The 27,269-nt window shown below is 40.9% G+C and overlaps 2 protein-coding genes across 6 annotated transcripts; one reads left to right on the top strand and one right to left on the bottom strand.

Moving 5' to 3' along the window:
* On the bottom strand, positions 1-8,472 carry LOC147360745 (uncharacterized). 4 transcript variants are annotated; one of them, XR_015139395.1, is made up of 4 exons: positions 7,636-7,799; positions 6,965-7,239; positions 2,122-2,193; positions 1-492 (listed from the first exon to the last, which is right to left on the bottom strand). XR_015139395.1 is itself a non-coding variant. In XM_086333506.1 (2 exons), the coding sequence occupies exon 1, from the start codon at positions 7,615-7,617 to the stop codon at positions 6,970-6,972; it is 648 nt and encodes a 215-aa protein (XP_086189632.1). In that variant the 5' UTR covers positions 7,618-8,472; the 3' UTR covers positions 1-492; positions 6,965-6,969. The 4 variants fall into 4 exon arrangements, 1 of the variants encoding a protein (XP_086189632.1); XR_015139394.1 differs by having other exon boundaries at positions 6,965-8,472; XR_015139396.1 differs by lacking the exon at positions 2,122-2,193 and having other exon boundaries at positions 7,636-7,817.
* PRNP (prion protein (Kanno blood group)) lies at positions 6,979-27,269 on the top strand. Of its 2 annotated transcripts, none has more exons than XM_086333505.1 (3): positions 6,979-7,028; positions 9,470-9,567; positions 23,161-27,269. In XM_086333505.1, the coding sequence occupies exon 3, from the start codon at positions 23,171-23,173 to the stop codon at positions 23,963-23,965; it is 795 nt and encodes a 264-aa protein (XP_086189631.1). In that variant the 5' UTR covers positions 6,979-7,028; positions 9,470-9,567; positions 23,161-23,170; the 3' UTR covers positions 23,966-27,269. The 2 variants fall into 2 exon arrangements, with proteins under 2 accessions (XP_086189631.1, XP_086189630.1); XM_086333504.1 differs by having other exon boundaries at positions 6,979-7,143.

Genomic DNA, 27,269 nt, shown 5'->3' with positions numbered 1-27,269 from the left:
TAAAGATGTCAATCTTGCACATATTTATTTCTAAATACAATGCCATTCCAATAAAAATTCCAACTACAGGTTTCTTGGAATTCAACAGAATTATATAATTAACCTGGACAGAAAAACTAAGAATATTAGAGAGATTCTAAAGCAAAGAGAGGATAGTGGTTGATATTAGTCCCATCAAGTACTGAGGCATATGATAAAGCTTTTACCCACTTCATGTATTAGTATTTATGTGGGTTTCCTAGAGCATGAGGAAACAAACCTCTTCTCATGTAGCACCCCTTCCTCCAGTTGTAACAACTTGAATTACTCTGATTAATTGTGGAGCTATGTAAAAAGAAAGCAGGTATATCCACCAAGTAGGGTAGCAGCTTACTGTTCACCAATGTGACACTGTGCTTTACAACAGTCATCCAGAAGATCACAATACATTTCTCATATATATTTAGTCATCCACTGCTCTTGATTCACAGCTCCCAAAATCTGCAGGATTTCCTGAGCAATAAGAGCAAGAACAATGTGAGTATCTTTTGTTATAATACTGGGTCTCTTCCCTCAGTTCCTAAAATCACTTCAGAGCCATAAAGGTGTCTTGTTATTAATGCAAGTCCCTTTCCACAACTACTGAATTTATGTTAGTATAATCACTTTTCAGCTTCCCTGGTGACTCAGTTGGCAAACAATCTGCTTGCAATGCAGGAGACCACCTGTAATGCAGGAGTCCTGGGTTTGTTCCCCAGGTCATATCCCCTGGAGAAGGAAATGGAAACCCACTCCAGTATTCTTGCCTGGGAAATCCCATAGACAGAGAAGCCTGGCAGGCTACAGTCCATAGGGGTCACAAAGAGGTGGACACTATTTAGCGACTGAACCACAATCACCACAATGACTTCTGGAAAGCACCTAAGGATGGGTGGCTAATTGCCAGTTGCCAGGGGGGACAACCTGGCAGAATTGACAGATGGAACTTAAGTTCTAGCCCATGACTTTTGGGGAGGGGTGAGATACTAGAAGTTGAATCAATTACCAACCACCAATAATTTAATCAATCAACTTTATGTAATGAATCCTCCATAAAACCCCCAAAGGATGGCTTTGGAGCATCCCAGTTGTGAGCATAGAGACTCAGTCACATGGACACTCCACACGGTCCCTCATCCCTTGCTCCATGCATCTCTTCATCTGACTGTTTCTGAATTACAACTTTTTATAATAAAACAGTGATCTAGTGAGCTATAGAACTCACAAAAATGTGTTTTTATGAGTTCTATAGGCAGCATATTAAAAAGCAGAGACATCACTTTGTCAACAAAGGTCCGTCTAGTCAAGGCTATGGTTTTTCCAGTGGTCATGTATGGATGTGAGAGTTGGACTATAAAGAAAGCTGAGCACCAAAAAATTGATGCTTTTGAACTGTGGTGTTGGAGAAGACTCTTGAGAGTCCCTTGGACTGCAAGGAGATCCAACCAGTCCATCCTAAAGGAGATCAGTCCTGGGTGTTCGTTGGAAGGACTGATGTTAAAGCTGAAACTCCAATACTTTGGCCACCTGATGTGGAGACCTGACTCATTGGAAAAGACCCTGATGCTGGGAAAGACTGTGGGCAAGAGGAAAAGGGGACGACAGAGGATGAGATAGTTGGATGGTATCACCGACTCAATGGACATAGGTTTGGGTGGACTCCAGGAGTTGGTGATGGACAGGGAGGCCTGGCATGCTGCGGTTCATGGGGTTGCAAAGAGTCAGACATGACTGAGCGACTGAACTGAACTGAACTGATGAGCCACTCTAGCAAGTTAATCACAGGAAAGGAAGGAGTCATTGGAACCTCCAGTCTATAGCAGATCAGTCAGAAGCACAGATGACAGCCTGAACTTACAACTGGCATCTGAGTCAGGAAGAGGGGCTATCTTATGAGACTAAATCCTTAACCTGTAGGATCTGATACTATCTCTGGGTAGATAGTGTCAGAATTGAGTTGAATTGTAGGACTTGCAATAATGTTGGAAAATTGCTCGTGGCAGGGAAACCACCACCACTCCTAGACACACACACACACACACACACACACACACATTGGGTTTGAGTGTTAGAATCATTTTAACCAGTGATAAGAAAGATTACCAATGGTGCAGGAACTGCCAGTGGAAACACAAAGTCTCCTGAGTCCAAAACAGAGCAAATCAGAAGCCAAACCTGGGTTGAGAAACAAAGAAATGATGACAAAAATCAGACAGTTTGTTTCGAAAATCTGGGACCAGGAAGAAATTAAGTGAAGAGCCCAAGTGTGGCAAAGGTTCAGGGTGACACTAAACTTTGTTTTGCATAGCTGGGAACTTCACACATGGCTAGACAGAAAGAGAAAAGGACAAATTCTGTGGGAACCAAGGGGGAAATAGGCACAGCAAGATGAGGACATGGGATAGGTAACCACACTCAGGACATTGTTTAACTGATTCTCCTGGTAGACTCTCATTTGCAAGGTCCTGAGGCTCTCCTCCCAAGCAATTTATAACCTAGTTAAATACGGACAGAACAGCTTAAAATGGTGCTGGATGATACCAGCCAGTTGCTGCTGGAGCAGGAGGAAGACAGTTGAGTTTTGTTGGGGAAATATGGACAGCTTCACAGAAGAGAGGGGTGTGAAGGAATTCGGGGTGAGGAAACTGCTTGAGCAGAGCTTCAGCCAAGGCAATTAAAGAAGGAGCAACTGGCCTCGCAGGACTGAATCCCAGCGGGGATTCAGGGAGAGAGGTTGTCAGAAACATGGTCTGGGCTTTTTCACACAGTCTGAACCCCAGACTCTGGAGTCTAGCCACTAAGGAATCATTTTATGTGTTTAAAGAATGGAGAGATATAGCCGCCTGTAATACATCTGCACCATGATGGTTTCTCTTTAAATTCACAATCATTCATCCTTAGAAAAAATGTAATTTCTGATGCAATAGCTTAAATTGCTGAACTGAGAAAGTCAGAGGGGAGAAAGGGGGAGGAATGAGGTCTTTGAGGACATGAATACCCTCAATGAATGGGCCCATCCTAAAGAGGACCCTCATTATTAGAGAAAGTTTAAAATACTCTCCATTACACCCATACTCTCCTCCAGCTAATACCTATTTCTCTGTTCCTCCCAGGACAAAACTTCTCAGAAGAATTGTCTCTACTCCCTCACCTTCCATTTCTTCATCAATTTACTCTGTCTATTCTTATCACTCTCTTGAAACTAATCCCTTCAAGGCCCCAGTAACGACCTCCACGTCACCAAATCCAGTGAGCTCTTTCCCACCTCCATTCTATTTGGTCTCTCTATAGCTGACTCCTGCCTTCTTGAAAGGCACCTCCTCTCTCACACTCTCGATATCCTCCTACTTCACTGGCTGTCACTTTTCAGTCTGTCTTGCTATCTTCTCTTTCTCTAATTCAAAGTGTGACTCAGCAGATCAGCAACATCTAGGAACCCAGGAGAAATGCAGATTCTTGGACTTCATCCCAGAATTACTAAATCAGAATCTCTAAGGTGGGCCCAACCAGTCCATCCTAAAGGAGATCAGTCCTGGGTGTTCATTGGAAGGACTGATGTTGAAGCTGAAACTCCAATACTTTGGCCACCTGACGTGAAGAGCTGACTCATTGGAAAAGACCCTGATGCTGGGAAAGATTGAGGGCAAGAGGAGAAGGGGACGACTGAGGATAAGATGGTTGGATGGCATCACCGACTCAATGGGTAAACTCCAGGAGTTGGTGATGGACAGGGAGGCCTGGGGTGCTGCAGTCCATGGGGTCGCAGAGTCGGACACGACTGAGCGACTGAACTGAATTGAACTGAGGGTGGGCCCAGGAATCTGTGTTTTATCCAGACCCCAGGTGATGCACACTGAAAGCTAAGCACCATGATCTAAAACTGTCTGTTTCTTACCATTCAGTCCTGATTCCTCTTCTTTCCTCTGGCTACACTTTCTTTCTTGATGTTATCATCTAAGCCCACAACTTTGAAAATCATCTAAATACTGGTGGTGGTTTAGTCACCTCAGTCCAACTCTTTGCAACCCCAGACCCCTCTGTCCATGGGATTTCCCAGGCAAGAATACTGGTTGCCATTTCCTTTTCCAGGGGATCTTCCCGACCAAGGGATCAAACCCGGGTCTACTGTAATGCAGGCAGATTCTTACTGACAATTTCTAAATGCACATCTTCAGCACCAACCCTCCCAATCTGGAGATTACATTAAAATTCAACATACCCCAAATGGAAGAAACTTCTCTAAAAATGGTTGCGTCTAAAACTTGGTCTTCCTCCATTTCTCACCATTTCCGAATACATCCTCTACCACCAAGTCCCATCATTGCCCCTCAGGCCCCACACAACAATCAGAATGGTCTTTGAAATCAGGTCAGGTCACCACCCTGCTTAAATCTTCAAGGGCTTCCTATCACATTTAATTAAAATCTAAAGACCTGGTCATTGGCTGTTAGGCCCTACATGACCTGGTCACTTTCTATGTGGCTTCCTGTATTCCCTTTGTTGTCTAATGTCAGAAACTATAACTATCTAATTCACACTAGGTTCTCTATAAATTATTTGCTGAACAAAATATTTCTTCTTTTGAAAATAAGAGAAACATAGAGTTTACTTCGTTAGCTTCTCCACATTTGCTGAGGAGGATCTATGTGATGTTGACAGGTAACTTCAATTGAGCCAGGACACAGGAGATGTGAAGGGAGACTTTCAAAGAATGTCTTCATGGTGCCATAACCTCAGCACAGCCAGGCTCCAGAGGACAAACCCCCAAACATGCTTGTCATTCAGTTCAGAATGTAGCCTTCCTTATATATAATGGGATATAGTAGTTGTGGTGATGGTAGAGACTAAGATGAGGAATGATGTAGGGCCATTTGCAAAAGGTTTCTCCTGTGGGCTGACCAACGTGATGTTGTTCATGAGGCTAGTGAAAGCCCCTAAGAATCTACAACCCCATAATGGCAGTTTTCAAAAATGGCCAGAAATTCTTTGATACTCTTCCCATTGAGAGATGGGGTCCATGATTCCTGCCCTTGAATCTGCATGGGCATATGGCTACTTTGGTCAATAGCATATAGTGAAAGTGATGTTATGTGATATTATGTGACTTTTGAGACTATGTGAGAAGCGGCAATGCAGCTTCCATGTTGTTTACTGACAGTCTCACACTTGGGTCCTCTTGGGACTTCTTAAGCCAGGTAAGAAGCTCATCAAACTTGAGACTACTATGCTGGGAGGAAGCCAGGCCACGTGGGGAAGTCACGTGAAGGCACTTCAATGAGTACACCTGATTTTCAAGTCCTCCCAGCCCAGGTGCCAGCCATGTAAGTGACTGAACTAATTCCAACTCCTAGCTATCACGTCAAGCCTCAGATGTCATGGGGCAGAGTCAAGTCCCCATTGTGCCTGTCCAACTCTTTGGCCTACACAATTCATGGGCATAATAAAATGGTGGTTTCTTTAAACCACTAAGTTTTGGAGTAGTTGCTACATGGCAACAATAGCCAGAATAGGACAAAAGGTAATGTCATTTCGTTCCCTCAAACCCTCACGAACTATATTGCCTTTTGAGCATTTTCTTGGTTGGGGGAGGGAAGGAAATCATTCAGCCAGTTGACATTGGATTCTTTTGAGGAAAAAAGGCTGAGTTTTGGCATCTTCTAAAGGAGCTGTACATTGCCCCTCCTAGCAGGGGAAAGTCAGTCCCTTGCCCAGCCTGATCTGATCACTCACTCCCAGCTCCACCCAGCTCAAGACTCAAAGAGATGCTTCACTGCCCATAATGTGCCTCACAATAAACAATCTCTGAGGAAAGAAGGTAAGGCTCTAAAAGTAGTGTTAACTTAATCATTATGTAAGACTGACTGGATAGAAAACAGCCCTGGCATTGCTGCCTAATACTCATTTCTAGCTGGCCACAATCCATTTCTGCTACTGAATCATCATCCCATCGTCATGTTTTATAGACCTCTCATTTCTCCTTCCCAGCAGAACTTTCAGGCCCCCATCCACATTCATGTATTCATCACCTCATTCTACACAATTCTCCTGGCCTCTCCCCTCCCTCACTTGTCCCCATCCTATTTGAGAGATCCACCCTGAGATATTTACCCTAATGGGTGTCTCAATATTTTTAAACCTCTTTCCTTGCAAGCTTAGTGGAGCCTTTTGCCCATAACAAGGGGACTAGATATTTCATTTTTCCCAGGTTTATACCCATTGCCCTGGCATAATTAATATTGGTACTCTCAAAAGTGCCCAAATTTGGGTAATAATATGTATGATCCCTCTAACCCTAACACATGTCTTCTATCACTTGCCATCCTTCACATGAGACAAACACCTACATAAAATTTTGGCAGTAATAATGATCAAGTACACACCATGTTTTATACAAGAAACCTCAGGTAATGTGCAGAATGGACTTGTTAAATGGAGCGCATTTCCCTCATTTATGAATATCATAATCTAAATCATTTATTTTGTAGATAATGAGCAGGAACTGAGTAAATGACGGCAGGTGATGGCTAATATACTTTCTAGGCCTCAAATTTTAATCTGAAAATTCACAAACATTGGGCTCAATCCAGGGCAATAGAATTTTTGTCCCTTTTAGAAATTTCTGGTTACCAAAGTTCCAGAAATTGCTTTCTCATTCCCTAATCTTTCATTTTCTCCATTACGTAACGAGAAGCTGGGGCTTTGGCCGATTTTCCCTTTAAAGATGATTTTTATCGTCAACAAGCAATTTCAGGGAGTGATGAGCCGGGGAAGCGGTATCAGCTGATGCTAGCGTTTAAGCTAGTCTCAACTCGTTTTTCCCAGGGACTTAGATTCCTGGGTCTGCCAGTAAACCCCGGGCGCCGGCAGCGGATGTGCCTGAGCGTGCGCGCGCGCGCGCGCCGTCGCCTCCCCGCCCCTGCCCCTCCTCCTCCGCCCGGCGACTCACCCGCCCTAGTTGCCAGTCGCTGACAGCCGCAGAGCTGAGAGCGTCTTCTCTCTCGCAGAAGCAGGTAAATAGCCGCGTAGTCCTTTAAACTCCCAGCGGAGGACGCCCAACCCTGGGTCTTGCGGACGAGGCCCCAGGGCACCCAGCCGAATCGGATTGGTGGGAGGCAGACCTTGACCGTGAGTAGGGCTGGGGGCTTGCGGCGGGCGCGGGGAACGTCGGGCCTGTTGAGCTTGCTCGTTGGTTTTTGCCAGCCGCCGCTCGGTTTTACCCTCCTGGTTAGGAGAGCTCCATTTACTCGGAATGTGGGCGGGGGCCGCGGCTGGCTGGTCCCCCTCCCGAGGTATGTGGGTGGTGTGTAGGAATCTAGCCCCCTCCCACGCTCGTCCACTGCGGGAGTGGGATGGGCGAATCGCACCGGTAGAGGGGCCGCAGGTCCGAGGAACCGCTGGGGAGCTCAGAAGAACAAGGGCGAGGCCCCGGGATCTGGGCCCTCCCGAAGCCCAGAGGAGTCGCGGAATTGGGGGTGGGGGTGGTGGGGAAGAAACGGGCGCCCAACGGGGCCCGACCTCGGCGGTGAGGAGTGCCGGAGCGTCCGTGGGCCCCCAGCCGCTGCTGCCGAACTCCTCCCGAGAGGCGGCCCTGCCTGCCATCACGCGGCTGGGAGGTACCTGGGTAGCCGCAGCGGGTGGGTCTCTGGCAACCCCCCGGGGATCGGCTCTGGCGGGCGTGCGTGGCCTGGCCTTCAGCCTCGGCGCGGGGAGTCATGGGCGACCCGGCGCTATCTCCAGGCCAGAGAAATCCAGGTACCGGGAGCAATGTTTGCTGGGAGCTCTGATGTGGTGGACCCAAAAGCAAAGCGAAATTTTCCCTGTCTCGACTGATCCTCCAGAAGGAGGGAACTCGGCCGTCAGGAGACTGAGGGGAGGGGATCAGGCGCCTCTCAGAGAACCACCCTCATCTGCCAGTAAGGGTGGCACCTTCACGCTTGATTTTTTTTTTTTCCCCCCCTCACACGTTTGATTATTAAACTTGCTGTCCTTTTTCGTTGTTTTTTTTTTTTTTTTTTTCCCTTTTCTTTTGGTACCATATGTAGCAGATAGATTTTTTAAAATCATAAGCCCACCACCCTCACCATCTTTTTTTCAGTTTCCTCGTCTCCAGATTCTTAACAACAAAGCAGTTTCACCTCCCTGATCATGGTTATCCTTATCTCATGGCCGGGTTATTTTCTTGTACTTAAGAGCAATCACGTTTTATTAAGCAGTTCCCCGAATGCTGAACCTTTGAAGTGTTACCTTTCCTTACAAAAGATACCACATAGAATAGGATTAAAACTTTTCACAAGTTGTCAGAGAAAAATAGGAACAGAAAATTGTATAAAAATGTCAGACCTCTGGAAAATGAACAGCTCTCTCAGATTTGAAAATTAACCTATGAAAAGGAACAGTTTTCCTACGGAAACATTGAGGTGCTCTAACAATGAAAAAGAATCAGAAAAGGAAAAAAACAGAGTTAGGATGTGATTTGTATATGATTTGTATCTGATGCAAATTTTTCATACTTGTGAAAGGAAAATATCAAGATTATAAAAAGATAAATGGTGAAATGAACAATCATTTATGAAATAAAATACAAATCAAAGCAAGTCTGGATTTACAACTACTAGTAAAAACAACAGTAACAGCAACCACTTCTGGAAAGTTACCTAGAAATTTGCATATTCAGTATGTGAGGTGGCAAGGCTTTGGAGTTAGAAATATGGCTCTGCAACTAATTTTACAATTTGGGACCTAATTTCCTCATCCTCCTTTTGGACATTCATAAAATAGAGGAAATTATACCTACTTCAGGAGTTTGCCAAGATTAACTGTGTAAAACTGACCTTTAGTGTGTATACTTTTATTCTTTTCCTAGTCACACTGCACTGGGGGACATTGTGAATCTGTATGAAATTTGTGAAAAACAGTCAGGTGATCCTTTAAGCCAACCCCCTAAAACCCCACTCCTGGGAACTTACCTGTAATGAAAGAAACCAGGAAAGAAGAAGAAAAGCTGCATTCACCCACAGAACTCAGAATGATCTAAAATTAGATCCAGTCCAGAGACAACCTAAATGTATTAATAAAATAGCAGGGCAGCAGCTAAGAAAATCATAGCACTTTAACTGAAAGGAACATTGTGTAACCATCACGAGTCATAATTTTAGAGCCTCTCTGTGACATACAGGAAAAAACTGACAGGTCAAAGTAAGATTACTCAGACATGGATGCGTTTGTGGAAAATCTGAATGAAAAATGAATCCACAGTTTTCTGTGTATGGGAGGAGAGTTCAGTGTCACGTTTGCTGCTTTTTTTAAGTTAGCATCATCTCTTTTTTAAAAATACTATCATATTTTTTCCTTGAGTAGATTCATTAGTGGTTTAATAATTTATATACTGTTATTCTGTTAAATAATCCGTTCTTAGATTTATCAATTATAGTTTTTTCTTTTTTTTTTTAAGGACTTCTGAATATATTTGAAAACTGAACAGTTTCAACCAAGCCGAAGCATCTGTCTTCCCAGAGACACAAATCCAACTTGAGCTGAATCACAGCAGATGTAGGTACCCTGCAGAATCTCTTTGGTCTTGTGATGGTTGAAAGTGCCCAACTGTTTCACAGAAGATAAGGGACTGAAAGGCTGGGATCACAAATCCTTGCTCTGGAGGCCACTGGAATCTATATATGTAACCCACACCTATTATATCACTCTTTCTTGTAAAAGCATCTTGATTTTGTAGGGAAAGGGACATAGCTTTCTCTGGAATCATTCTGAGTTATGTAAGAAGCAGCCATTTAAAAAATAGTATAATAAAAGCAATTACCTAACATTTCTGCACCAAATCAACACTGAAGGTGACTATCAACAGACAAAAGGTTTATGAGGTAACAGTTTTTCTAAGCTTTAGTTTTAATTTACCTATTCCATTCTCCCTTTTTAGATCTTATTTCCTTTTCCAAGGCAGCCAGTTTATCAACTGTGAACTGCTGCATATGAAGCATTCAAAACCTGACTGTGTCTAAAGCTGTGATGGCTACAGCACAATCATCTTTGAGTGAATAGTATGTTTAGCAGTTCTTACAGTTGGGAGAATTTTTTCTCAGTTTGTTCATCCTTTTTCTCCTAACCGTGTTCTGCTTATTGCTGTTCTAATATTGTGTGATCATGTCAAGGGAGGTGTTCCCTTTTATGCAAAACATTATGTTAAATGTTTTCTTCCCGAGACCAAGCTCCGAAGATTGGCTAGGAGTGCAGTTCCGTGGGAAGCCTTATTATAGGTTCCTAAATCTCATCACTAGATACTCCCAGGCTGTTGGCCTGATGCAGACTCTAGCTATGTTGCTTTTCTTAAAGCTCTTCACATCACTCTGAGGATGGACTAGACTGGGGACCGTTTGCCCATTTCAGTCCAGGGCTAGGCCTCAGTGTCAGTAGAAAAACCTCCACCTCAAAATGGTTTGTAGATTTTTGTATAGTTTGCATTAGACTCTTGTTAAGGGACAGTGACCTCAAAAGATGAAAATATGACAAATGAGTTCCACTTAGCTTATGAAAAATTGGAAATTTCCCCAGGGCAAGGATGGGTAGAGGGACTGTTTGGTGCCAGTTTCCAATTTAAATAAGTCTCAAGGGTATAACATATTTTGAGTATCAAAAGTGTGGCCCCTGGCACATGACCACTGGACATAAGTTCCTACCAGCTCTGATTCTCAATCCCCATGTATAAAAGGGAATAAGATGAATGGGACAATATATGGATTTTGTTGTTGTTGTTCCTTCTCTCTCGTTCCATCGCTCTGCCTTTGTGCTTATGCACTAATGCCACGAGATCGTATTTATTATAGTTTTCCAATCCATTCTGATACTTGGCAGGCCAAGTGTACCTTAGATGTTCTTCCTGTTCAGTAATTTCTTCAGTCTTCTTAATTTTGAGTATCATTATATTCTTTAAAATCCTCTTTGAATTAGGACTGAAATTGTATTGACTTAATGATTAATTGGAGTTGAATTGGTATCTTTCAAAATCTTCGATCTTGATTTTCCCAACCATAAACCTTGCCTGTCTTTCTTTTCTTTCCAGTCTTCCAGCTTTTTTCGTCTAAGTTCTACTATTTATTATTAGGTTAAATCTTAGTTTGAATTTTTTGTTGCCATTAATGAGTGGAATTTTTTTTTTTCACACTAAATCTTCTAATAATTACAACTAATTGGAGTATTCACTCTTTTCTATATGTTGAGTTCAAAAACTGCCACCCTAATAAATAAGCTCATTGATTTATTTGAGGGCATTTTTGAATGATTGTCCTGGATTTTCCAGATAGAAAAATCATACCTGGCTTTCTCCATAGCGGTCTAAAATAGCAGCAATCACTTACATTCTTGTCTTGTTAATCTCATTCATGAGAATGCTTTTCCTCTTTCTGTTAAGATAGGGTGTGGAATGTGTATTACTTCTAGTTCTATAGAAATTTTTTCAACATCTTAAACTTAAAAAGTCAGGAAAGCACTGATTCCTGAGTTTAAGTGAGAACTTTGATTTTAATTGAAAACTTTGCAACATCAGAGAATCTTTTTTTTTTTCTCCTTAGCCTACTAATAGGTTAATTGATTTCATGATTTTGAGCCATTCTTGTATTCCTAAAATAATCCTTATTGTCACAGTGTATTCTTTCACTAAAATATCAAAATCAACTTGGTGGTATTTACTTTTGGATTTTGGCACCCATTGCTAAAGGTTGGGTAGCTAAGAGTGTGAGCCCTTCACTCCCTGTGGCTCTTAATACTACATCTCAGGTGAACTGCCCAAATGTTTATCTCTACTGAGTAAGAGTTCCAGATTCTTATAACAATTGCCTAAATTGATACTCTCACTTGAATGGCTCATAGATATAGCAAAGTTAATATATCCAAACTATAGCTTTATTTTTTCTCACAAGCCTGGCCCTCCATCAGTTTTCTTGTTTTCATTAGGTGGCATCACCACCATCTACCTAGTTCCAAAAGCCACAAACCTGCTCAACTCTCACTCTCCCATCCACTCTATCAGCGTAATCGTTTTTTTCTACAAAATACTTCCCATTTTTCACAGCTCCGTGCTGCTTTGTCACAGTCCCAGGTTACACCACCATCTTCCTTTAATCATTTTCTAAGTGGTCTCACCATTTCCTTTCTTATCCCTCAAATTTTTCTCTTTAACACAGCAGTAAGGGTGAACTTTAAAAAAAAAGAAAAAAAATCTGTGATGTGATTCTCCTAAGCCACTTTAATGGCTTTGCACTGTTTCAGGCTCCAGACACGTATCTCCCTGTAGTCCTCAAACCCACAAACTAAATATCTTACCACTGTGTCCTCAGCCACAGAACAGTAATATTAGAGGACATGTAATAAATATTTGTTAAGTAATCAATAGTTATTGTACAGTATCTTTGTTCTCCATTTCTTTTATGATATATGGTCAAGTTTTCTATTTAAAAACTGGTACATACTAGCTGTTCCATAAATATTTATTTAATTGAATGAATTCAATATCAGTTTTTATAATTGAATAGAAAAGTAATCCCTCCCACACAGATTTTTCTTTCTTTCTTTTTTTTTTTTTTTATGAGGCAAGGAATATGACTACTTAGAAAGCTGGCTGCCAGAGAAAATGGCAGACTAATGTCTTAAAACAAGTATCAGTGTCTAGATGCCAGGTTCTTTTATAGAACAGAGATGGCAGGAAGATGAGGAAATAAAGGCAGAATAGAGAGGGAGAAGTGGGGTGGAAGTAAAGTAAAAAAGGCCCACGTCCTGCAAGACATTTCCAGAAAGGCCACCCTGTGGAAGGGATGTGTTAATCTCTTCTTGCCTGCAACCATTCACAGGTGTGAAGTGTCAAATTATCTCCCTGTAAGCTGAACAAAGGCACTTCAGTCCAACAGTTAGAGAGAGGGACTGGGTTTTCTGAGGCAGGCCATTATATATGATTGTAACAACAACAGCAACAAAAAGCAAGTCAAAGAAACAGTTCCAATATGGAGTCAGAATTGGTTCTTCTCAGCAACAGTTCCCCACTGTCAAGGTCCATTTGACAATCTTGTAGGAAAAGGGGACAGTGATCTTTCTGTTTGTCAGATGAATCTTTCTGGGAGTGTCTGCCTTTGATGCCAGTGTTCCAAATATTGAGATTTGTTTTCTTTTTGTTCCTCCTTGGAAAGTGTCTACTTTATACTTGTCAACTTAGAAATATTGGACTTCAAACCCAGGAGGGTTTCTCAAGTTAAGAAATTTTGCACTTTTCTGTGTATGGGAAGATGCAAGCGTCGGGGTTCATTAAAATTATTTCCTTGATGTGTAATTCAGCTGTCTGGGGCCTGTGATCCTGTATTCTCAAGAGTTTCCTCAAGGTTCACCATAGGGAGTGGGTGCAATCTGATGACTGCTGGATGGCAGGTATTCTCCTTCCTGAGTTTTCTCCTTCCTGAGTTGACTTGGGGTTCACCAGCTCACATTAGAGGGCGTCAATTGTTAATTCCATTTCTCAGGTCTTCCCTTGGTCAGGAATTTGACCAATATTTGGGAGACATTTCATGGTCAAACTTTGCTTCACGGTGCTGTGAGGTTCATCCCAGATCAGGCAAAACTTCTTGATGTACCACTCTAGGTGCTAAATTTTGGATTAGACCCCCATGAATAATTAAAGATTCTCTGGATTCTAATTGTCATCCAGGAGACATTTTCCATTGTTGCTTCTTCCCATACCTAGAATCACACTATTATAATTATTTTATGTTATAAATGTGATCTATTTTCTCAAGATGTTTATCTGTAGAAGTTTTGTTGGAGGCCTGATTACACATTGGTTACTGCAAGAGACAACTATCTTATAAATTAGTCAGGATATAAGTAATGCAGCTAGTAACACTGATAATGACATAGTGCAACAGGGGTGTACAAAGCACAATCTAAAAACAAAGAATAAAGTAAAGCAATGATTAGTATAACTAGTTGTAGTCCAGTTGGAATAATCTAGTGACCAAAGGAGCCATAACTGATTTAATGATCTATCTTCAGTTTCATTGTACCAGCCATGCCATAGCTTAATCTTTGAGACAAGCATATGCTACTGGCAGGATCAACCAGATAGAAGAAGATTTAAGTTTTACTTTTGCTTACAAAGGATATAATTTACCAAGTTACTGTAAGTCAGAGGTTAAGGAAGTTTTCCTTACACCTGAAAAACAGATTTAAACCAGTTATTTTTAGATAGAAACCATAAAAATTATAACAAGTTCAGTTCACTCAGTCCTATGTAACTAATCCTTTTTGTTAACAGCTTTATGAAGCCATCAGGTTTCCCATTAGAATTCTTCAATGTGTTACTAGTTCAGCATTATGGTCTAAAAGTCAGAAACTTGGATTTATCCAAAAGTCCTTTTTATAAATCTTCTTAAAGAGGAGACATTTTTACAGAGGCAACAGAGTGAAACCATAACTGTCCATAATGACCAAAGACTTAAGAAGGCACTTTAAATCTGATTATGATGCAATTGACAAAGTAACCTGGTTACTGCTGTGACATACAACAGTTTCAGGTAGTAGAAGTAGAATCATGACTGATAATATTCTACCAGGACATATCACATTTTTAGGAACTCCATATAATCTCTAGAATATCAGTATCATTTATCATATAATTTAAGATATATTATTCATTGGACAACACTTGCCATGTAGTTTAACATACCAAGTGAATCTAATTAGTTTAATATCTCCCTTTGGTGTGTCTCAGGGGCCCTTTGAAGCACCCCAAAGTTAGCTAAAGATCAAAGGAACTTTATTGTAACTTGATTTGGGAAGTCTTGTCAAAAGAGCATTAAGAAAAAATGTTTTAAAACACAACAGGATCATAGGTCACTGTGAAACAATAGTTATTTACTTAGCCAAAATGACAATAAAAGATTTCAAAAGCAAATATAGAACAGATTATTAAAAGGTAGAAATAATCTGTTATCAAAGGAGAGGAAAGCCAAATTTGTTTTGTACCAGGTTACTTTCAAGATTCATTTAGTCAATTAAAATTTTTTAAACTTAGTCCTGATCATGTACAAAACACTTTTTCAGGGTCCATGTTTCACGAATTTTCCATCACTTAATTTATTTTAGCACAATTTTAACTTTCAAGTTGTTGAATATCTGGAGATATCCTAAAATATAATTATTTCTGAAAGTTCACTCAAAGCTTTTATCTTCATTTGCATTTTCTTTGCTTAACAGTTTATTCACATCAAGTCCCTTTCCTTGCTGACAAATTGTATCAACAACCATAAATACCAAATATAATTTAATATTAAATATTTCCCAGTTCACGTGAACCTGGAGCTCATTTAGCTTAATTGTATTTAGAATTGTTTGGTTTGTAAGCACTTACTTTTATTTAAACCAATTAAATAGAGCTCTTTTATAAATCAACTGCAGCAATATTATCCAAAGACAAAGATACATACAAACACACAAACAGAGAGGCCTCAGTTCTTATTTCAAGATTTCAGTCCTGAGTCAGGCAATGTAAAACCCATCAGTTTACATACGAGGTTGAATTAAAATTGGATTTCTCATAGATGGAATAAGTCAAGCTCACTTGGCTAGATAGCTAAATATTTGCAGAAAAAGCACTTAGGAATTCTCATTATCTTGGCCAACCCAACTTATAAATTACTTTACCTTCTCTAAAATTTGCATTTTAAAAAGACAGCATAATGAGGGTTCCTGAGAGGACATTTGCATCTCAAAGACATTTGCATCTCATAGATACAGGCAAGTTTTTCCAAAAATGACTTTGGTTCCCTTTTAATACTTACAGGCCTCTTAAGATAACCAGGGAAGGTCTGGGGAGTAGTAAAAGGATTTATGGGATTTGGATTATTTTTGGAACCACACTTGTGGTGCTGTAAAGACTACATTTGTAAAACACAGTTTTGTTTTTCTTTTTTGAGTGATACTGAAGGATTGACATACCCATTTACCTATGTTGGAAAGTTTTATCTTTCCTCATTTAGCTTAGCTCTTGGGAAGACACAGAGGCAACAATTTAGGCTCCTGTAAACCAGTCTGGACTGAGGGGGGAACGAGGTGAAGATAAGAAAGACAGGCTGAGGAATCCGCCTCATAGTCCTACCAGGAAGATCGTGGCCAGGGCGAATGGGTCAGTGTTTTGCTTGAACCAATGTGTGCTTCACAGTGCACAGAAGCTGTCTTGCTGGAGTTGTTGTAGCCACAAGTTCCGGGAAACAAACTCACTCAGAAGGACAATGCAGATAGTGGAGTGCAGTTTATTACACCTGCGGGCCTAAGGCAGAGTCTCCTCTTAGCCAAGGACCCCGACCAGTTTTTGTGAAAACCTTATATATCCTAAGTGTACGTGCCCAAACCCACCTCCCCGAATTCCCTGAAACTAGTCTGAACAAAGGAAAAGAAAGATACAATCAAAGTTAACCTGTGATTCATATGCCTTAAGCCTAGGTAGTTAACAGTGGACAATTATCAATAGGCCTGTGGTCATACCCCAATAAGCATAATAGAATTTATGATTCTATTCAGTGACACAGATAATTAGGGTATTCTTTTAGGCTACTGAGAGTCTAGGTATGAGCCCTGGGGCTCTTCCATCTGGGGGGGGGGGTCTGGTTTTCCAGTTAGTATGTCATTTCCATAGATACTGGGCATATAGCTCAAAGTCCACAGTCCAGCCCAACATGGAGTCCTGCTTTCAAGATGGAGCCTGTTCTGTCTGTTTCTTCCTTCAGAGTCAGATGCTCTAATAGCCTGGTCCATTCTGTTACCCACTTAGCCTGTCACAAGAGACTTCAAGCGACAGGCACCTTAATGGCTTTTAAGTGCCTGACCCATGCCCTCACAATATTAATTGGCCTGGTACTCAGCCTAAGGGAGAAGGAGGTAAGGAGAGCCCTGACCTGCTTGGGAGGCAGCTACCGGGGCACAGTGGGCTATTAGGCCTTCAGAACACCCCAGAGAATAACCCTAGCTAGAGTTCCATAGCTATTAGTCTGTTTGCAGAGGGTTTAAGGAGAAAGGGATGAGGGAGTGTGAGGAGAGTGGAGACCTTAAAGGAAGTACTTCTCCTTTTAGCTCAAGCAATTAGTATCAGATGTCTATATGTTACCAAAGTATCCGGAATAAACCAAAATCTAGCCAGCTAGAGAGTCACATTAACATGACTTCCCAGTTTCATTAGACCTGTGACCTTTGTCCAAAATGCTTTATAAATGGAGTTTTCCTTCACAGGGGTGCTTCCCAAGCTGAAGCTGAAGCTCTCCACTGTCAAAGTTACCCAGGGCTCCCGTAGGGAAATTAGAATCAGATGCCTCAAGTCCAGGGGAGTCCCCAGGCCTCTTCACTTATATAAGAGTGTTCCTCTCCTTTGCAAAACACTTCTAATTGCAAGAGTGTGTAATTGTGAGCCATTTAGGCCCATTGCTCTTCTGATCTTAACATATCTAATATATGTCCCCCAAAGCTTTTCTTCAGGATAGATGAAATATTTCCCATTTTTATAAGTTTCATAGCACCAAAACACACACAAAAATAGGCAAATTCCAACATAAATGACACAAATTCCAGTACCAATACATAGATGAACCAGTTTCCAGCTCAGGTAAATAAATTTACCCTACAAAACAAATGAACTAATCCCAACTGTGTGCTTGTTCTGTGCCCTCCCTCTGGACGCATGCTTGCTAAGCCGCTTCAGTTGTGTCTGACTCTTTGCAGCTGTTTGGACTGTGTCCCACCATGCTCCTCTGTCCATGGCATTCTCCAGGCAAGAATACTGCCATGCCCTTGGATAGACTCCAGTATTCTTTTACTCCAGTATACTCATTATTCTTGCCTGGAGAATCCCATGGTCAGAGGAGACTGACAGGCTACAGTTCATGAGGTCACGAAGAGTAGGACACGACTGAAATGACATAGCACAAAACAAGCACACAAGAACTAGTTCCCCAATAAACTGGTTCCAACTCAGGTAGAGTCCAACAACAATTCCCATCTCCAACAGGGTACCCCAACCAAATTGACTAGTCCTGTAAAGGAAAAGCCCAAATTTAGAGGGGAATATGTTCTCAGTGTGCAGAGCAACTTACCCTACAAAATCAAGTTTGTCAACTCGTAATAGAAAAGGGCACACAAAACCACAAACAAATGAGCCAGCTATCGAATGAAGATAACTAATGCTATGAAATTGGGTCTGTCAACTTGTAGAAGTTTGTTGATTCTTTGCTTCAACTGCCAGGCCCTGGGACCACTGATACCACTTCAGGGAATCTTGAAGGAGAGATCCTCAGCACAAATGGTCCCAGCAGCTGCTGGAGCCTTGCCCTAATATTCCCTAACGGAGCTGGCTAAACACAAGCAGCAAGTCAAATTTGTTACCGAATCCAGGCTTGCTCTACTGAGTGAACAACAGGCCAGTGAATCAGAGATGAGATGTTGAGGGAAAGAATGTGATTTTATTCAGTAAGCTGGCTGACCGTTCTCGGTCAGATGGCAGACTAACATCTCAAAATAACCATCTTCTTGGGTTCTGGATGCCAGGTTCTTTATAGAACAGAAATGAGGGGAAGTGAGGAAATAAAGGAAAAAGGCAGAATAGAGAGGGAGAGGCAATGAGTCTTGGGCCATCAGTCTTGCAAAACATCTCTAGGAATCCCCACACAGTTTTTTAATTCATAAAACTTTTAACTTTCACAGTTAGGTCTCTAATCCATTTAGAGCCTGCTTTTGCATGTAGCATTAAGCTCCAATTTTTATTTTCCTTCAATGTCCCAGAAGTCTCTGCTAAATAAACTTTCCTTTCTCATTGATTTGTTTTGTCAATTTATCATTTATCCAGTTTGGACTAAAGTCAATGTATGTGGCTTTATCTCTGAACTTGTTATTCTGCTTCCTTTGATCTATATGTTCATTTCTAGGTTGTTACCATATTTATTACTATGACTTTATACTAGGATTTAATGTTTGATAACAGTAGGTTCTCACCTCATTTCCTTTTTAAGGTTGAGTTTGTTATTTGTGGACATTTCTTCATCCTTTATTGAATTCCTCAAAAAATCCAGCTACAATTTTGATTGTCATTATTATTCATATTATAAGTTCATTTGTAGGAAATTGACATCTTTATAATACTAGGTGGTTCCACTGAGACTTTTCCATTTTTACAGATCATCTTCTTTGTTCTTTAGTAGTGTTCAATTTCTTTTTCCCCTAGTCTTACTTTCTCTTGAATTAAGTCAATCCTAGATACTTTACAGTATGAAAGTGAAAGTGAAAGTTGTATCTGACTCTTTGTGACCCCATGGACTATACAGTCCATGGAATTCTCTAGGCCAGAATACTGGAGTGGGTAGCCTTTCCTTGCTCCAGGGCATCTTCCCAACCCAGGGATCAAACCCAGGTCTCCCACATTGCAGGCAGATTCTTTACCAGGTGAGCCACAAGGGAAGCCCAAAAATACTGGAGTGGGTAGCTTATCCCTTCTCCAGTGGATCTTCCTGACCCAGGAATCAAACTGGGGTCTCCTGCATTGTAGGTGGTTTCTTTACCAACTGAGCTATCAGGGAAGCCCACTTTACAGTATGAGTTGAAATTATTACTGTCTTATTTATTAATTTTTTTCTAGTCAATTATTGCTGATATAGAGAAATGCTGTTGATTTTTTAAAACCAATCCATAGCCTTGCTGAACTCTAGTTGAGTTTCCTGTTACCTCTGCCAAGTGTGTGGAATTTTCTATGTATATGATCACATTAATTCCAAATAATGACAGCTGGAGCTCTTTTCTTACAGTTATTGCACCAGTCTTTGTCCTTGCATATGGCATTGGAAGAGGGCTTCCCAAGTGGCTCAATGTTAAAGAATCCACCTATCAATGAGGAGATCCAGGTTTGATTCCTGGGTCAGGAAGATCCCTTTGAGAAGGAAATGGCCACCCACTCCATTGTTCTTGCCTGGGGAATCTAATGGACAGAGGAGCCTGGAGAACTACAGTCCATGGGGTCACAAAAGAGTCGGACACAACCTAGCAACTAAAATAACAATAATGGCACTGGAAGGATCTCCAGTCCTGTGACAGGGGACGTCCTTGTTTTGTTTCTGATCATAAAGGGACTGCATTCAAAAATTATCTATTAATTATGTTTACCATTTCTGTTATATAATCTTTATTAAGTTAAGCAGGTTTCCTCCTATTCCTAGTCTGCTAAGAGTATTTTTCTTAGTGATAGGTATTCAGTTCAGTTCAGTCGCTCTGTTGTGTCCCACTCTTTGTGGCCCCCATGGACTGCAGCATGCCAGGCTTCCCTGTCCATCACCAACTCCCAGAGCTTACTCAAACTCATGTCCATTGAGTCAGTGATGCCATCCAGTCATCTCATCCTCTGTCATCCCCTTCTCCTGCCCTCAATCTTTCCCAGCATCAGGGTCTTTTCCAGTGAGTTCTTCACATCAGGTGGCCAAAGTGTTGGAGTTTCAGCTTCAGCATCAGTCCTTCCAATGAATATTCAGGACTGATCTCCTTTAGGATGGACTGGTTGGATCTCCCTGCAGTCCAAGGGACTCTCAAGAGTCTTCTCCAACATAACAGTTCAAAATCTAGGTTGGTCATAACTTTCCTTCCAAGGAGTAAGCGTCTTTTAATTTCATGGCTGCAATCACCATCTGTAGTGATATTGGAGCCCCCAAAATAAAGGTAGGTATTGACTATTATCAAATACTTAGTATCTTGATGTGCTAAAGGATTAGGCAGCAACTTGACTATTCTCTGAGAACATCTTATATGAAGTGTTATAACACAGCCAGACATTCAGAAACCTAATGTGCATTCCTAGTACTTTTACTGTAATCACAGATATGTTTCTTGAATTTGCTAATCTTTGTAGCATAATTTGTACAGTGAGAGATTTTGGATTAAATAATACAAGATCTTCTTTATTTTGTCACAAACAGAAAGAAAATTCTCCAAGGTCTCATTAAGTTTTGAGTTCTTCTTATTTTTAGAAATGATTCTCTACTTCAAAAAAATTTTTTATGATTTTCATAATTAAGTGTTGCTTTTGTGTTCTCAACTGATTTTAAAATGATTTTGTCTTAATATAGTTTACAATCATCCAACTTTATTCTAATATTCAATTTTAAAGTAATGATCAGCAACATATGCCCGTGGCCTTATGTCCTATTGCCTGTATCTCCAGTCCATGGTCATTCCTCACCTCCAGACTCACCAAGCTTACCAGACTGACTGGTATCTCTTGTCCCACGTGTAGCTTGATAATGGCATTGTCAAAGAGACACTCCTCATTTGTCTTCCTATGGTCTTGCTCCACCTTCCGTCTTCTGTCCACAGAATTGTCCAATCCAGAAATCTGGGTGCCACCTCAATTCTTCTAGTCTTTCATCTTCCATGTCAAACACCAAGCCTTCCAGAAAGTTCTCATGTTCAATTCCCTGAGGTGTTTGAGCAGAATTGTGAGCAGCATGGAAGCCAAGATCTGAGCCCCATGAGCAAATGGAGAGATCAGGGAAGCAGGCCTGCAAAAGACCAGGTGCAAGAATGAGGCCATTTGGCATATCCCAGGACCCTGTTCCTCTGGCCTTTACCCAAAACAGACTCCAAAAATTCTAGTAGACATAGTCTGAGCAGTTTAACTGGCCTTATAACTTTCAAATATATTTTTATTTATACCCAGGCATTTTAATAATGATAGTAGAAACATAAATGGGATGTTAATTCATTGTTTAGTCATCCTTCCTCTGAATATTATCCAAGTTAGTCTTTAGTTCTGAAGGTCATGAAAAATAATTTTATAATATTTGGTGCCACTTTTATTTGAAGATGTCCCAGTGCTGGGGATGACTAATGTCAGCATTACAACATATGCCATTTTTGGTTTTATGGCAAATGGTATTTTGGAACATGTAGTTTGATGTGGGGTACAGTAGAAAGTGTTTAATGATCATTCTACTGTGCATCTTTAATTTCTGCCCTTGGAACCACCCAGGGTAAGTGAGATATTCATTCTGAAAGATCTGAATCTTCAATTCATTCATCTATAATTTGATGAATGTACATTCACAAAGGTTCATAGGTTATCATGCAGGATACTTTGTTCCCAAACTGTGCTTGCCCTTACATGTAAGATATGTGTCTTTTGTACCAAAAATTAAGAGAAAATAAGTCACTTATGAACCATTAAATGCTGAACTAAGACTCATTCAGTGAGTGAGTAACTGCAAATACTATGAACACAGCCTTTCTTACCCCTTTTTGAATAGCCCCATTGTCTGTCTATAGAAAGAAAAATTACTTTATAGGTGTGTTTGCAAAATCTTGCCTGTTTCCTGTTTCCAAAAGTTATTGTATTGAGAATTCCTTTGAGAAAATTCTTGTTGGGATTTATATGTTCAGAAGATGATAATTCCTTCATTTAACAGATATCTATTGTGTACCTTCTCTGTGCCAGGCTCTGCCCTGGCCCACTAAGAAGATAGCAGCAAACAAAAGAGGCTCATTCCCTGCTTACATTCTCACATGAGGAAAGAGGACATGAACCAGCTATTCAGAAAAGTATTTAATGATCTCAGCACCTACCTTGGGGTCTTCCCAACTGGACATTAGAATCACTTCCATAGGGCCCATGCCAGGGTTCAGAAGGTTCCAGGAACTAATATCCCTTATAACAACCCAATAGGCAGAGCTTCTAGGGTCCCCACAAGAACAAGCCCAGTTGCAAGAATCACTACTTTAAAGAAGTTCAAAGCTATGGTAAACCTACCAGATGTTTATAGTTTCTTCCAATTTATGATACAGTGTACCAATCAGAGGTTATTTTTATCATAAGCAATGTTGCTGGCATTCTACATTTATCAAGTTACTAGGAAACAGAGCCAGGAATTATTTTAAGGTCAACTTTGTCCTTAGAGAAGGAAGAGTTGTGTTAACACTTTACCTATAATTACTTTCGTGAGATGTATGGAATGTGAAGAATATTTATGACCTAGAATGTTTATAGCTGATGCCACTGCTATGCAGTCATTATGCTACAGACTTTAAGTGATTTTTACATGGGCATATGATGCTGACACCCTCTTTATTTTGCAGATAAGTCATCATGGTGAAAAGCCACATAGGCAGTTGGATCCTGGTTCTCTTTGTGGCCATGTGGAGTGACGTGGGCCTCTGCAAGAAGCGACCAAAACCTGGAGGAGGATGGAACACTGGGGGGAGCCGATACCCGGGACAGGGCAGTCCTGGAGGCAACCGTTATCCACCTCAGGGAGGGGGTGGCTGGGGTCAGCCCCATGGAGGTGGCTGGGGCCAGCCTCATGGAGGTGGCTGGGGCCAACCTCATGGAGGTGGCTGGGGTCAGCCCCATGGTGGTGGCTGGGGACAGCCACATGGTGGTGGAGGCTGGGGTCAAGGTGGTACCCACGGTCAATGGAACAAACCCAGTAAGCCAAAAACCAACATGAAGCATGTGGCAGGAGCTGCTGCAGCTGGAGCAGTGGTAGGGGGCCTTGGTGGCTACATGCTGGGAAGTGCCATGAGCAGGCCTCTTATACATTTTGGCAGTGACTATGAGGACCGTTACTATCGTGAAAACATGCACCGTTACCCCAACCAAGTGTACTACAGGCCAGTGGATCAGTATAGTAACCAGAACAACTTTGTGCATGACTGTGTCAACATCACAGTCAAGGAACACACAGTCACCACCACCACCAAGGGGGAGAACTTCACCGAAACTGACATCAAGATGATGGAGCGAGTGGTGGAGCAAATGTGCATCACCCAGTACCAGAGAGAATCCCAGGCTTATTACCAACGAGGGGCAAGTGTGATCCTCTTCTCTTCCCCTCCTGTGATCCTCCTCATCTCTTTCCTCATTTTTCTCATAGTAGGATAGGGGCAACCTTCCTGTTTTCATTATCTTCTTAATCTTTACCAGGTTGGGAGAGGGAGTATCTACCTGCAGCCCCGTAGTGGTGGTGTCTCATTTCTTGCTTCTCTCTTTGTTACCTGTATGCTAATACCCTTGGCGCTTATAGCACTGGGAAATGAAGAGCAGACATGAGATGCTGTTTATTCAAGTCCCGTTAGCTCAGTATGCTAATGCCCCATCTTAGCAGTGATTTTGTAGCAATTTTCTCATTTGTTTCAAGAACACGTGACTACATTTCCCTTTTGGAATAGCATTTCTGCCAAGTCTGGAAGGAGGCCACATAATATTCATTCAAAAAAACAAACCGGAAATCCTTAGTTCATAGACCCAGGGTCCACCTGGTTGAGAGCTTGTGTCCTGTGTCTGCAGAGAACTATAAAGGATATTCTGCATTTTGCAGGTTACATTTGCAGGTAACAGAGCCAGCTATTGCATCAAGAATGGATATTCATGCAACCTTTGACTTATGGGCAGAGGACATTTTCACAAGGAATGAACATAATACGAAAGGCTTCTGAGACTAAAAAATTCCAACATGTGGGAGAGGTGCCCTTGGTGGCAGCCTTCCATTTTGTATGTTTAAAGCACCTTCAAGTGGTATTCCTTTCTTTAGTAACAAAGTATAGATAATTAAGTTACCTTAATTTAATTAAACTACCTTCTAGACACTGAGAGCAAATCTGTTGTTTATCTGGAACCCAGGATGATTTTGACATTGTTTAGAGATGTGAGAGTTGGACTGTAAAGAAAGCTGAGTGCTGAAGAATTGATGCTTTTGAACTCTAGTGTTGGAGAAAACTTGAGAGTCCCTTGGACTGCAAGGAGATCAAATTAGTCCATCCTAAAGGAGATCAGTCCTAAATATTCATTGGAAGGACTGATGCTGAAGCTGAAACTCCAATACTTTGGCCACCTGATGGGAAGAACTGAAGGCAGGAGGGATGCTGGGAAAGACTGAAGGCAGGAGGAGAAGGGGACAACAGAGGATGAGATGGCTGGATGGCATCATGGACTCAATGGACATGAGCTTGAGTAAACTCCAGGAGTTGGCAATCGACAGGGAGTCCTGGCGTCCTGCAGTCCGTGGTGTCGCAGAGTTGGACATGACTGAGTGACTGAACTGAGCTGAACCCAGATTTTAACATAGAGAATGCAGATATAAAAACTCCATACTCATTTGATTGAATCTTTTCCTTAACCAGTGCTAGTATTGAACTGGTAAGATTGTAACAAATATAGGTTATGTGATGAAGAGAATAGTGTACAAAGAAAAGAAATATGTGCATTTCTTTATTGCTATCTCATAATTGTCAAAAAACAAAATTAGGTCCTTGGTTTCTGTAAAATTAACTTTTGAATCAACAGGGAGGCATTTAAAGAAATAAATTAGAGACAATAGAAATCTGATACATTCAGAGTGGAAAAAGAAATTCTATTACGATTATTTAAGAAGGTAAAATTATTTCCTGGGTTGTTCAGTATTGTCACCTAGCAGATAGACACTATTATTCTGCACTGTTATTACTGGCTTGCACTTTGTGGTATCCTATGTAAAAATACATATATTGCATATGACAGACTTAAGAATTTCTGTTAGAGCAATTAACATCTGAACTATCTAATGCATTACCTGTTTTTGTAAGGTACTTTTTGTAAGGTACTAAGGAGATGTGGGTTTAATCCCTAGGTCATGTAAATCCCCTGGAGGAGGAAATGGCAACCCACTCCAGTATTCTTGCCAGGAGAATCCCATGGGCAGAGGAGCCTGGCAGGGTGCAGTCCATGCATAGGGTTGCAAAGAGTCAGACAAGACTTGAGCTACTAAACAATAACAACAATAAATGCTGGGTTGGCTAAAAGGTTCATTAGGGTTTTTTTCTGTAAGATGGCTGTCTTTAACTTCATTCGAAACAATTTTGTTAGATTGTATGTGACAGCTCTTGTATCAGCATGCATTTGAAAAAAAAACAACTTACCAAAATTGGTGAATTTTTGTATAGCCGTTTTACTATTGAAGATGGAAGAAAAGAAGCAAAATTTTCAGCATATCATGCTGTATTATTTCAAGAAAGGTAACACAACCAAAATGCGAAAATGTATTTGTGCAGTGTATGGAGAAGGTGCTGCAACTGATCAAGCTTGTCAAAGTAGTTTGTGAAGTTTTGTGCTGGAGATTTCTTACTGGATGATGCTCCACAGTCGGGTATACCAGTTGAAGTTGATAGTGATCAAATTGAGATATTGAGAACAATCAATGTTATACCACGTGGGAGATAGCTGACATACTCAAAATATCCAAATAGAACCTTGAAACCCATTTGCACCATCTCAGTTATGTTAATAACTTTGAGTTCCACATAAATTAAGCAAAAAAAAAAAAAAAAAAACAACACACACAACCTTGACCATATTTGCACATGCAGTTCTCTACTGAAATGAATGAAAACACTTTTGTTTTTAAAAACAGATTTTGATGAACAGTGGATACTATACAATAACGTAGAATGGAAAAGACTGTGGGGTGAGCAAAATGAACCAGCACCACCAAAGGCCAGGCTTCATCCAAAGAAGATGTGTGTATGGTGGGATTGGAAAGTAATCCTCTATTATGGGATTCTTCTGGAAAACCAAAAAATCAATTCCAACAAGTACCGCTCCTAATTAGACCAACTGAAAGCAGCACTCAATGAAAAGCATCCAGAATTAGTCAATAGAAAACATATAATCTTCCATCTGGATAACACAAGACTACATTTCTTTGATGACCCAGCATGGCTGAGAGGTTCTGATTCACCTGCTGTATTCAGACATTGCATCTTTGGATTTCCATTTATTTCAGTCTACAGAATTACCATCATGAAAAAAATTTCCATTCCCTGGAAGATTGTAAAGTGCATCTGGAAAACTTCTTTGCACAAAAAGATAAAAAGTTTTGTGAACACAGAATTATGAAGTTGCCTGAAAAATGGCAGAAGGTAGTGACTATGTTGTTCAGTAAAGTTCTTGGTGCAAATGTGTCTTTTATTTTTATTTAAACACTAAAGGCACGTTTTGGCCAACCCAATACTGAATACTTAAAGGAAACTTTTCCGTGTTGTCCTTAGCCTTACAGTGTGCACTGAATAGTTTTGTATAAGAATCCAGAGTGATATTTGAAATACGCATGTGCTTATATTTTCTATATTTGTAACTTTGCATGTACTTGTTTTGTGTTAAAAGTTTATAAATATTTAATATCTGACTAAAATTAAACAGGAGCTAAAAGGAG

This window comes from Bos grunniens, chromosome 13 (assembly GCF_055505025.1).
Source record: "Bos grunniens cultivar Pamir isolate PY7600 chromosome 13, Bosgru_T2T1.0, whole genome shotgun sequence".
NCBI classification, from domain to species: Eukaryota; Metazoa; Chordata; class Mammalia; order Artiodactyla; family Bovidae; genus Bos; species Bos grunniens.
This window is presented reverse-complemented; position numbering and strand designations above follow the sequence as displayed.

What these genes read in the sequence shown, in the direction of transcription:
- PRNP (XM_086333505.1), top strand. Translation starts at nt 23,171, where the DNA reads ATGGTGAAAAGCCACATAGGCAGTTGGATCCTGGTTCTCTTTGTGGCC.
- LOC147360745 (XM_086333506.1), bottom strand. Translation starts at nt 7,617, where the DNA reads ATGGCAGGCAGGGCCGCCTCTCGGGAGGAGTTCGGCAGCAGCGGCTGG.